At 42.9% G+C, this 12183-nt stretch overlaps 1 protein-coding gene across 1 annotated transcript in view; it reads right to left on the bottom strand.

Moving 5' to 3' along the window:
- ANK3 (ankyrin 3) overlaps nt 1-12183 on the bottom strand; it is a 207430-nt gene that overhangs the window by 118517 nt on the left and 76730 nt on the right. The window contains exon 8 of the mRNA XM_026069950.1: nt 3536-3634. Coding sequence (XP_025925735.1) covers nt 3536-3634 — 99 coding nt within the window. The remainder of the gene's footprint in view (nt 1-3535; nt 3635-12183) is intronic.

Genomic DNA, 12183 nt, shown 5'->3' with positions numbered 1-12183 from the left:
AACTAACTTAATGCTCAGAAAGGTTTGATTTGAATTTATCTGTCAAATGAGTATGTTTGTGAAAAAGGAAAGCAGACATGACATGCAGTACATTTCTAGTATCACATACAGAGAATGAATTGCATGCACAGATCACAAAATGACAGCTGAATAGCTAAATCTGCCCCATCTAAAAATCAGAGTGGCAAATCCTGGCCCTGCTGATGTCAGAGTTTGGTCAATAGCCCAAAGCAGCACCTTCTGCACACTCATTTAAAGGTGAAGCACAGAACTGATAAGGGAGAAACAAAGACTTAGGAATTTCTGTCTCCGAACAAGAAAAATAAGCGATTTTCAAGTATTTCTGTCCTTTTATATGGGTACAGAATCTTTGCCATTCATCTTTAAAGAGGAATTTCATGCTCCCTAACCAACATTTGTATTAAGTAATATCACGGTGCCCAAGACAAAGATCATTAATCAAAGCAAACAAATCTACAGAATTCTGCTCTTCTCTCAACATTTTTGGAGAGGCCTCACTTACATTCACAAATCTGCTAACAGGAGCCTCATTACTTCCACATGCAAATCCCATCATTACATATCCACCTTCGCAGGGCAGGCCATTTCTTTCAAAGCGCCTGTGAACTTCTGTGTGCATCCAGCACACGCGCCTGCCCCGCGCAGAGCGCTGTGAGCCTGGGCGCAGGCTGGGCATCCAGCTCAGATACAGGACTTGGCACACGTATCAGGAAACGCTGCCTCGGCTGTTCTCTGCCTTTCAACGCATGCAGGAGTGGTCATACTGTTGCAAAAGAGTACAGCTGATACTTTTGTCTGTATTTTCATAGGGCCACTCTATGTCTGGGACATTAAAAAAAGGGAATGACTGCAAAGTTGACATACCTGAATTGTTCTGCCTTGGAAAACACCACCATGCTAGGCAGAATAATAAAGAGCTTTAGTAAACTTTATGTATTACAACTGCTCACAATAACTAATCTTTGCTATTCAATACGAGAACTAGGCAGACACTCCTGAAACAGTGTTTTTTCCTCTAACAACATATTACTCTCATCCTTCTGCTGGTTCTCCTATTAACTTGAAATCCTTCCTGCTCTACTCCAGTGACGCCCATCCCCGGTCTGGCTCACGCAGCTTACCGTCCCGTTCGGCGAGTGCGGGCCTTCCTCTGCAGAGCACACGCTGCGCAGGCCACGGGCTGCCAAACCCTGGCGGGATGAGTCGGTGCCTCCAGCAGCGAAACATCCACTCAGGCACTAACTGCCAGAAAACGATGCCTCTGGTAATGCCAGACAAGTGCAACAGCAAGGGACACACGAATGGCACCAGCAGGAGAAGTTATGCAAATCCATGCCGATTTACGGAAAGGAAGGGTGTTTGGGGAAACGGGCCGTCTCTGGGGAGAGCCAGAAAAGAAATAAAAGCTTCCTGAACTACACTCATCCAGTGCCTTTTGCCTCAGGGGAAGCTCTGCCAGACTCAGGAATTGGTAACTCTTCTGCCCTTTCCTGAATCCTACTTTCGTCCCAGCCGGTATTTTTAGTTACCCAGTTTAGTTATCCTAACATCTGACTCCGAGATCTATGATACAGCAAAGGAAACAGATAACGACTATAGGATAAGCACAACCTGGACTCCAACCATTAAAGCAGCGGCGCCCAGCGTTTTAGCTGCAGTGGGCCAGGTAAATACTTGTAGAAAGGAAGCAAAGAGCCACCCGGCATGCTCCTTCCTCTCCGACCCGACCAAATGCACATCTGTCGTATCACCAAAATGCGGCCCTCCCCACCGCGTGGTGGGCCCACATCCGTGACGCGCCAGGACATGTACACTTCCCCCCTCAGCCTGGCAAGCCCAGCACAGCATGTAGGAGGCTGCTATTTTAGCGCAGAAAGGAGAAATCACAGAACCACAGAACAGTAGAGGTTGGAAGGGACCTCTGGAGATGATCCAGAGCAAGAGGAAGCAACAGGAAAGACAGTCATCAGCTTCAGATGAAGAAGCCAGTATTACCAACAAGGCGAATTTAAAGACATGCTTATTAAAACCCATCTTCCAAAATATATATGCGTGTGTGTGTATATATATGCGCCACAGGGAGCTACTTTGGGCATGGACATATGCTTAGGAGAGAAACAAATACCAATAAAATATCACTAGAAGCACAAGCAAAAGGCTGAATTCTTCATAATTAAGTAAGAAACAAAGTTTATAGAAACCAGTAAATATATTGCCAGTATTTTAGCAAGTGTGTGAAAAAGGTCATAAGTCCAAACTCTTTGTTTGAAAAAAGGGGGCAGAGAGTGAGAGAGGGAAAGAAAGAGAGAGAGGAAAATTACTCATCTATATTCCCAATTAGAAATGAAAAATTTTGCAGAGAAATCATGAATAACTTCTACAGGTAAAATGGAAAAACAACTGAAGGAAAACATGGAGAGAAAGTGAAGAGAAATTAAGTTGATCCAATTTCTGAATTTGCCACAGAAAAAGATATGGATGTGCCTCGATAAGCATTGCAGAAAATCTCAAAGACTGTTGAAACACTGGAAAACCAAACAGAAACCTGTGGATACAGTAATAACTGTAGAAAAGATAATCTTCATTTATATCTTTGCATTGTTTAGAACTTCTCTGGTGGAAATTATTCAGAATAATTAAAAATGGAAGATGGATGGTGACAAGCTAACATTTCAAGAAGATTAAAGTTGTTGAAAAGTTACAGGTTACTGTGGCCATGTCTTCTGTTCAGTCCTGAAGACTACCTCACACGCACAGGAACATGTTACAGACTGCTGTGGCAGACCACAGCAGTACTAGTTCTAAATTTACTATTACACTTCTGAACTTTTTCCTCCTCCTCCTCTTTTTGTCACTAGGTAAGCAAATAGAACATCCCTAAACATCAGATTTTAACTACAATAATTAGATATAAGCATATGCATTGAGTTTCTAGGCCACTCAGCATCTCAAGTCAGGTGTCAACCTGATGGAAACCATCACGATGCCTGAAACATTTGCTGACAAATCCAACCCACAGCTAAGCATCGAGTCAGACATGGAGACTGAGCTGCCTTCTCATTCTGCCACAGAGCCCTGCAAGAGAGGTGAGACTCATCAGCAGTGTTGTGCTGTGCAAGACTGCTCTGTGGGTAAAGAAAGAAAGGCAAACACGCTGGGGTTGCAGGTGATTCTTTTAACATTCAGATTCTGAAAGATCAGAATTGAATTCTTGGCTTTTAGCTTTCCAGTATATTCATTCCTACCCCAAGTAGCTTGACGTAGCTTCTAATTAAATGCTGTACAGAAAACAAGTAAATTGTTGGTTCTGAGCTTTGCCACACAGGCCATTTCACGGACAATTTTATGACAGGTAAATTATTAGCATCCTGCTGCAATCATTTTATTAAAAAGAAATTAAGTACAGTTACAGTAGCCCAGCTGGAACATGAATGGTTTCAGCTGTACACCAGCTAACAGGTCAGAAGCAATAATTCCCCCAAAGACGCTTCATAGCATTCCCACTTAAGCTTACCCTTGTTTTGGCATCAATTTTAGCTCCTCGATCAAGTAGGAGTTTGACCATATTTGCATTTCCTCTCTTTGAGGCAACATGTAATGGCGTGATATCATTCTGTGGAAGAAAAAAAACATGAAAGTAAATATCCATATACATTTCTCCTATGAACTCCATGATCACACTGCTCACAAAAGGAATTAGGCCCACTTTACAAAAACTTAACACAGCTTTGTATCCCTAAGAGTACGAAAGCATTCCCTGGAGAGAAGCTGTGTTTATCCACACGTGTGAATTACTGGCCTAATGCCCTGCCATTTACATTAAGACGACAAACCTTCAAGCTGTGGTTGCAGTTATAAAACAAGACATCATGACTGTGCCTCAGTTCTCAGCTTTTGTATAAGAAGAGTTATATTTCTGGAACTTTATTGACTAAACCCTAGCAATTTTGTTCAGCTAGGGCCGTTTCTGAATGTGTAATAAGGTTTCCTACCTCACAACTTCATTAGCTGTGTAGGTGGTCATGAAAAGTAAATAAAACCACTATATCTGTAGCTCTGCTTCAAAAGCAACAAGGTGCCGAGGCTATTTATTTCTGAACATTATCAGTAAATTCCAAAAACCTCTTAAGCACCTTGGTTTCATAGTAACATCACTGTAATTTCCTCCACCCAGTTTATTCCTCTTATCAACATAATAGTACTTTACTTCAAGTGAGACTGTAAATATCTGTATATATTTCCCTAAATCACGCTTAGCAGGACAGCAGCATGTAACCGTGCTGCACATTGAGGACAGTTACATAACCATGGCGCACACACGCACACACACACACTTTTTAGCAAGATGTGGCCAGGACGTTTCCTCATGCTCTGATGAATCCTTTTTCTCGTGCTCTATGAAGGCCACATCCTGTATATACTTGATCATATGGAGCCAAGTAAAAATAAAAGGACTTATATAGAGCACGCAGCTACAGTGGGAAGACAAACAGAGTTTTAAAGAACATGCTTCTGTGTATTCGGGGGCAGCGCACACAGCTGGCTGCAGAAAACTACCTTTCCTGTGACTGAGCAGAAAGCAGTGAATTTTAGTGAGCGTCTGTCCTACGGCTGACGGAGGCAGGGAGGCCCTGAAGAGCTCGAGTACGGCAGAAGTGTCTGACCCAGRCGACAGACCACTTAATAGCACTTCCGCAGAACTGCAGGTGAGCGCAATGATAGAAAACCAGTACCAAAAAAATAAAATAAAATAAAATAAAAAAATCCCTACTTAGATGTGACAGGCTGACTCATAGTTTAATAGTAAGTTGAGCACCTAATCCAGTATGCTACATTTTCATTTACTCACAATTTCACTACAAAGCTAACCCACAGCTACCAGAAAGCACTAATTAATACTAGCACACAGGTAAAATACATTTTAGCAAGGAGAAACAACAGAATTCTTTCTGCAATATTAATGATCATTAGGGTATCAAAGTCATTACAATTCCTGGGTAGTTGCTCCTTTCTCTAAAAAGAAAACAAAAATGCTTAAAACAGTAAATAAAAGCTATACTCTGCCTAATCCTGCCAGGGATGTAGAACTGTGCAGCCACTTAACACGCAATTTGTAAGTTGGTTTTCAAAAAGAATTAATTCTATTTGACTGGGAGTTGACACTGGATATAATACAGGGTCAATATATTACTGTGTGAGCCTCAAAGAGAATAGAAGAAAGAGGAGGAAAACAGTTCTGAAGATGCACCTTCTCTTCTTTCTCTCTTCCCAGGAGAAGAGATGTTAGTGAGGCAGAGGGAGAAAAAAGATGAATTCTACTTTCCTGATAAAACCAGTAGAGGAAATAACTTTCATCTTGTCAAATAAAGGGCAGTCCAGGTAATTCAGAACAAAGAACCACCCTTTTCTACTTGCTGAAGCCGATGGACAGAGAGGTTAACTCAGTCTAATAGATCTTCCTGCCCTTCATCCAGGACAAGCGTTAATACGTCAAAATAATTTACTAATATTATGCACAGACTAAAAGAAGAAATGCCTCTTCTAAGCAAGAACGAAGAAGCGGAGGAGGAAGGGATAGGGTTACAAAAGGTAAAACTAATACATATTAGGAGTCTGGTTTTCATTCATCTTGACAGCAAACTACATCAATTTAGTGCAGCACAGGAGAGTTTAACCACATCAAGACATGCACTTTGTATTAATCCTGCAGCAGTCCAATTTTTCAAAACTCCTGCTGCCTTAAATGAAGGAGAGTTGATTCTAAAATGCACATATGAGCACTGGAAGACACACATCTCAACTCCAAAGAGATGACTTTCACTCAGCAGTTAAGGTTTAGGTCATGCTGCTTGCTTGCAACAGGAAAAAAACTCAGGTTCACGGTCAAAAAGGAGTCCTTCTCAGACAACCTTTGCATTGCTGGGTAGTACCAAAAGCAACCGAAGCTGTTGCCTGTGCAGGTGTCTCTCGGCTCTCTAAGCACCCGTCTGGGAGCTCACGATGCCATTCTCACAGGGAAACTCTCCAGCATCTACTAAGGACTGAGCTCACTTCCGGCAGCTGGAGAGCTAGCAGTCTGTCTCATCTCCATTTGATCACCTGCCTTTAGGAAAAGCACGTAAACTTAATGTCTTGGGGATCTTGAAACCCTGAGTTATAGTTGGTCGAAAAAAGACAGCAAGTTCACATCAGGAAGAGGTGGATGCACAAAAGACGCGATCACTTAAGGCAAAGTTTGTTAGGAAAACAGACTAAGCAGAGAATGTCACACAGCTACTCTGAAATAATGAACTGAACAGAAGGAAACAAGGAAATGAAACCCTACATGCAGTGAAATATCTGTCCTTATGGATAAAGAAATTCAGTTCCTCTTTCCTAGGAAAAGAGCACTGCAGAAGCAGTATGTGCTCATCCTCTAGGAAGGAGGATGCAGTTTTAGTCATACTCATCTGACCTATTCAGACAGTTCATAAAAAGAATTAGAGATAAAGGGGGGGGGGGGAAAGCACGTTTAGCCTTATTCAGCCCTAACACAGCTCAGAGAAATACTGCAGAGAAACAAAGAGGAAAAAAGAGAGGGAACAGGTCTCCATTCAGAATCTAATTTTCCCATTTAGCGATCTGAGCTTTTAATGGTAGTGGACAATATGAAGCTATAACTCTGCTGGCTGCAAGTCCTGACCCCAGCACAGATGACAGAAGTGTTACCTGAATGCTTGAATAACTGTCTGCTGAAGTTTAGGGCAAGCAACCCGTCTTCAGCTAATATTGCACTGGGCCAAGGCTTAAGGAATTATAGCTAGTGTGTCACCTGTATTGCCCCTTACCATCAATCAGCATGCCTTTGTGACAATTAACATAAACCGAGGATAAACCTCAGACAACATTGTCATTAAGGTTTCTGATGACAAAACACACAGCAAGCAACTGCAACCCAAGTCATTTGTACTTGTCAGAAGAAACTAGAGGTAAAAATGAAGCTTCATAATACGTGCAGCTCAGGTGTAGGTTATTAACACTAAAACTCTGGTATCAGCAAACAATATAGCCACCAAATGTGAGGTTCTGCTTTCTTCAGTAAATCAAAAGCATCTGCTGTCTCTTCAATCTATTTTTATCTATTTGATCTTCTATATACTTCTCCCTTTGTTCTTAAGATAGAATAGTAAATCAGGAAACATTTGAAGATGTTTTCCTGCAGTAACAAATCTGAAATGACTTCAAAAAGTTGCCCTAAAAAATGTGGTTCAGATCTAGAATATCTACTGGAGTGCTCCTTGCCCCCTCTCTTTAAATATCAAATGCTGGATAATGTGTCTCTAATGTCTGGCAGACCCCTCAAGGAGATCATTTTTCATCCAGTTTGAGAGTTAAAATATTCTGCAGGGAATATGAAATATAACTTGTGAAAATAACAACTTAAAACTATACAATAAATGTTTGCAGGATTACAAACTAACACAGGTCCTTCTTTCTTCCCTGGGGTACTAGACTTGAAGTAATCTGAAACTGTATGTAGCCCAGAGTATGACGGAGTAGATACTGTCAGTTTTTCCATACTTCACAACCTTGTGGACTGCTGTTTTTCCCGATCCCTACACACTGCGTGCTGCGGCCTGGACCCTCTCAGGCAGGGCTTGTGCCTTCCTTTGGGGTCTCACAACAGCCAGAAATGGGGCAGGGGAGCGGAGGCTGCTTTGCTGCTTGCTGGCTTCTGCTTATGCCTGCTCTGAGGAGACACGAAGCCCTTTCAGCTGCCTGCCTCTATCTACAGCATCACAAGGAACTTCAGAAACTTTGAGTTACGCTGTGCTGAGCAATAAGCCACCTACGTTTCCCATCTGAAATGAGATCAGCTCCCCTCTGACACATGCCGCCATCTATCACAGTTCACCACAGTAGTCCAAGTTATTCCTTACCATTACAAATTAGCAACTCAAATGGTTAGGAAGTCAGAAAAAAAGAGGGAACAATTTAAAATCGCCAGACTGCAAACACAGTACATTCAGTAGTTTTATTTCAACGCATTTAGCAAATGAAGAATGCCCCTGGTTTCTGGTAAGATATGCTGTCTTATGGGATAGCCTCTCTCCCCAAATAGTCTGAGTCTACAAGAATGCTAATAATAAAGGAGAAAGGTAAGTATTTGAGCTTGCAGAATCATAGCAGGCTCTGATGCGCAGCTCAAAATAAAAAAAAAGAAAGAAAAAGCAAACCTTTCTATTCACGTATTGCACTGTTTTAAATGCTGACTGGCTGGGATGATAAGCTCTGTAATATGGAGATGCACAGGACAGGAGAAAAATCCGCCAGGGCACGGGGGCCTTGCAGGGCTGCCAGAAACTGCGGCTGCCTTGCATGATACCCACCAGCACCTCTGCCACAGGGGCCACTCCTGACCAGGCCTGGTGGGGCACAATGTGACGCAGAGCCTGGGCAGCCGCTCCGGCTCAAGGCCATCGTGGGCAATTCTTGCTCCTCTCGCCGCCCCGCCAGGGCTGATGGCTGGCTTGGCACAGGCAGTCCTGAGGGTCCTTGGCTCAGGTTGCCTGAAGAAACTTCTGCAGCCTTGTACTGCGACTGTCACCACAGGCACACCATGTAGGGACTGTGAAGACCCACTGCCAGGCTGATAGGGACTTGATATTTCTACCGTGAGCACCTAGAGAGTTTACTACCACCTTTGAACCCTCCATCCAGACCCTCAGTGGAGCGTAGCTTTMATCACAGAAGTTTCACTTCTTTACCTTCAGTTTTTAAAAAATACAGTTTGTTACTGAAATGTTCAGATGAATTTGGAATTTATTAAGATTGTCCTTCTCAGCTCCTGCCTGAGAGCAGGCTCTGGGAAGAGCTTAATATTGACAAAGATGTGTGAATAAAACAGAAGCTGAAAATAGCTAGACTGCTAAACCAGAAAGTTCCTTTACAGTCTGCAAAATCCCTCCATCATTACTTTTTCCTCTTGAAAAAGAGCACAGCATTGTTGGTTGTGGTCTACTTAAACTGCCATCAACAACACTACATGGGTATAGGTACCAGCTTCTAGAGGTAGGTGAAGATTGTGCTATGTATGTGAAGACATGCAACTATGCAGCTACATCAACATGCTGCATATGAAAACACTCACTATTCTCTCCTCATATATCTTCCTGTAACTCAGAAGTGGAGATATAACAGTAGAACCCCTGAGGAGAAGTCTCATATTCTAGTAGCAGTTACCAGGATCACAGAGACTTGTATGCAACTTTTTGAAATAAAAGAAGTTATAAGTACAAACACAAAGACAGTTTTAAGGAAACCTTAGGACAGTGTAAAAAATTTCAGCTTTTTCCCCCAGTTACTATTAGTGAGCCTTATTTTGTGCTAATTTAATTCTTATATACTTATATTTCTTCAGGCTAGAGATGCATAAAATGAATCCTAGAAGAAAAGGAGGAGAGTGTAACAAGGAACTGTTATGGCAAACCACCACTAGGGAAATAAAAAGATGTTTTTCTGTTATGTTACTGTCACTTACATATTGCCTGTTCTTTTTGATGGGCTAATGGTGTTCTGCTCCTTAGCCTCAGAGTTATCATTAATGCATGTTGTCCTTACATCACCCTCTCAAAATTTATCAAACCCTTCCTCAACCTTCCACAGTAAGCAAACTTTCTGCCTGTAACATCCACACCCAGTGGCATGGAGATTTCCTCTAGAATGAGGAAGGCTCTATGTCTGGAAGGCTGTTGTTTATAGGGTTGGATGCAGTGGTACGGCACTGTCACTACCTCCTGCTTGCTTTGGCAAGAAAGACATGGGCAGAGGTCATCTCCATGTAGAGGATCCCTTGCTACCTGAATCTCCTGACTTCCTCAAGTATAGAGCGGATGTGAGGGTCACTGAGGTTTCTTTCAGCCGTTGCTCCAGAAGCTGGAGAGAATGATTTCATTCTTCCTGTCTAACCACTATGCTCCTCAGAGACAGGTGGAGCTTCAGAGGGATTTTTCCTCCTTGGGTTGGGTAAATCTTTCCACTGGAAGATAATCTTGGACAGAAGATAGATATCTGAGGACTCCGTGAACCACCAAAAGATACCTTTTTTCTAATTATGATTCTCAGAAAATACAGTTTATTCAGAACACCTTCCTCACCTCCCCAGTCTGTATAGCAGCCTTGGAGAACCACTCATTTGTGCTTTCTTCTTGCTGACTCAGCACACAGCAGTTTAGATATACATGTTCATCACAGCTGGCTGGGAAGTGCAGTGGCTAAAACCGCCCGCCCTTCTTGTGCACTGCTCCCAGGGACGCTCAAGCAAGGCCTGAATGGGGAAGGGGACACACGCTGCAGGGGTCTATGGATTTGTAGCTAAAGAGCTTTTCTTGCACAGGATACTGCAGGTATAATCAGAACTGCTAAAGAAACTGGTTTCTCTCTCGTTCCTACCAGTGGCTGTTACTTGCTTTCAGCATGTAGCTGACTACACCTTTGCAAATCCTACATGTCAAAGTGCAAAGTGGCCTAGAACAAATTTAAGGGGGCAGCAGAAAGAAGAAAAGAAATCTCTGTGACCTGTCCTTTTCCTCTAGCACCCACCTGCCTTCAAGCTGAAGGTGGCCTGATTCTTGGTAAAGAAGGTCAAACATACAGCATGAAGCCCCTGTAACTGTGTCCAGCTGGGACTGGAGCACAGCGTTTTCATCATGCATTTGGCCACTGTACACAAGAACGGCAACAACAACAGGTCTCTTGAAGTGAATGCCTGAAAGAGGCATTGGTGGGTTTCACTTCTCCGTACTAATTGCTAGATTGGTAGTTCCAGAAGACAATATAAATACCTGCTATTAAAATGCTAGTAACACCCTCTGTAATTCAAAGGCAAAGGTGGCTGATGAACAATCTTTTTCTTTAAACAATTACTTTTTCCTGTTGAAAAATCTGATAAAAGAGACTGACTTCAAAGTCCTTTGGCTTCTTTCAGTTATTCAGTAGGGTTTACCAACATCTCTCCAACGTCAGGTGCCATTGCCAGCTAACAGAATGGTACTTAAAACTGTTTACAATCATTAGAAACACAGGTAGCGACTGTACTCACATGTTAATCTGGCTAAGAAAAAGGAGGACTTCACTCTTGGTTATCCTTTGTTGTCTTCCCCCATTTCTTAAGCCTGTACTTGATTATCTTCCAGGTTAAGCAAGAGAGGGAAACACAGTGATGTGATGAAGTGATCCTCTGAGCTGTGAAGGGTTCCAGTGAGGCACAGCCACACACGCAAAAACCTCTTACAGAAAGATGATGAATTTACATACAATAACTGTTATCTGCAAGCCAGTGTATACCCCGCCAATAATTGTAAGAGGTCTATAGCTGAGTTTGTGCCTGAGATGTCAAGTAATTTGGAATGAATATTTTTCCTTCATTTCAAAATGGCAAAGATCCAGCTCAACAAGGAGATYCTGTTTCACTTAGACTGAAATTATGAAGGTCTTTGACCCTCAGAGCCACCTCCTCGTAGATAGATGGACAAAAATAGGGCAACACAAGACCCATTTACTGAAAAGATTGGTCTGGTCTGCAGGGAACTCCATGTTGTGCCACCTTCCCTGCACTTGCAACAAGGCCAGAAGAGCGAGCACAGACACAAGAGAGCTGACGGACTTTAGTGAAAGAGCTGACACTAAATCAATCGCTGGACTGTAAGTGTCCAAAACAAAAGCAGGTACAGCTCCAACTCTTCTCAGCCTCTATGCTCAACAGGTTCACAGGCCTGCAGGCTCTGTCACACCAGTAAGAATTCCTGGATCTATGCCTACTTTTCTGAAATGCAGTGAAATAAGGGAACAAGGGAGCATAGCACAGCTGAGAGGCAGGCAGGTGTACACTGGCAGGGGTGAGGAGAGCAGCTGCTACCTCATATCACTGGGGACATCATTTACTTACAGTAGAGCACCACTGTTTGCCTCCTATCCGCACACTGGGAGCCATCATCAAGCTCATATCTTCCACAGCCTTCACTGCTGGAACCTCTTTCTTCTCTCAGGCCTGTCAGAAGTCGACTGAAAACCAAGCAGCTAAAAAGATCTCCTTTGTCTCTGGTCTGCCCTCTGACTTCTTAGACCCTTTCACTGGCTCCTCTCCTACACCACATGTGCCCGTGCCCTTGCCTTGACAGTTCA

Source organism: Apteryx rowi, unplaced genomic scaffold, assembly GCF_003343035.1.
Source record: "Apteryx rowi isolate R43461 unplaced genomic scaffold, aptRow1 scaffold_30, whole genome shotgun sequence".
In the NCBI taxonomy this organism is placed as follows: domain Eukaryota; kingdom Metazoa; phylum Chordata; class Aves; order Apterygiformes; family Apterygidae; genus Apteryx; species Apteryx rowi.
The sequence above is the reverse complement of the archived record's forward strand: the minus strand, read 5'-3'. Positions and strand labels throughout refer to the sequence as shown.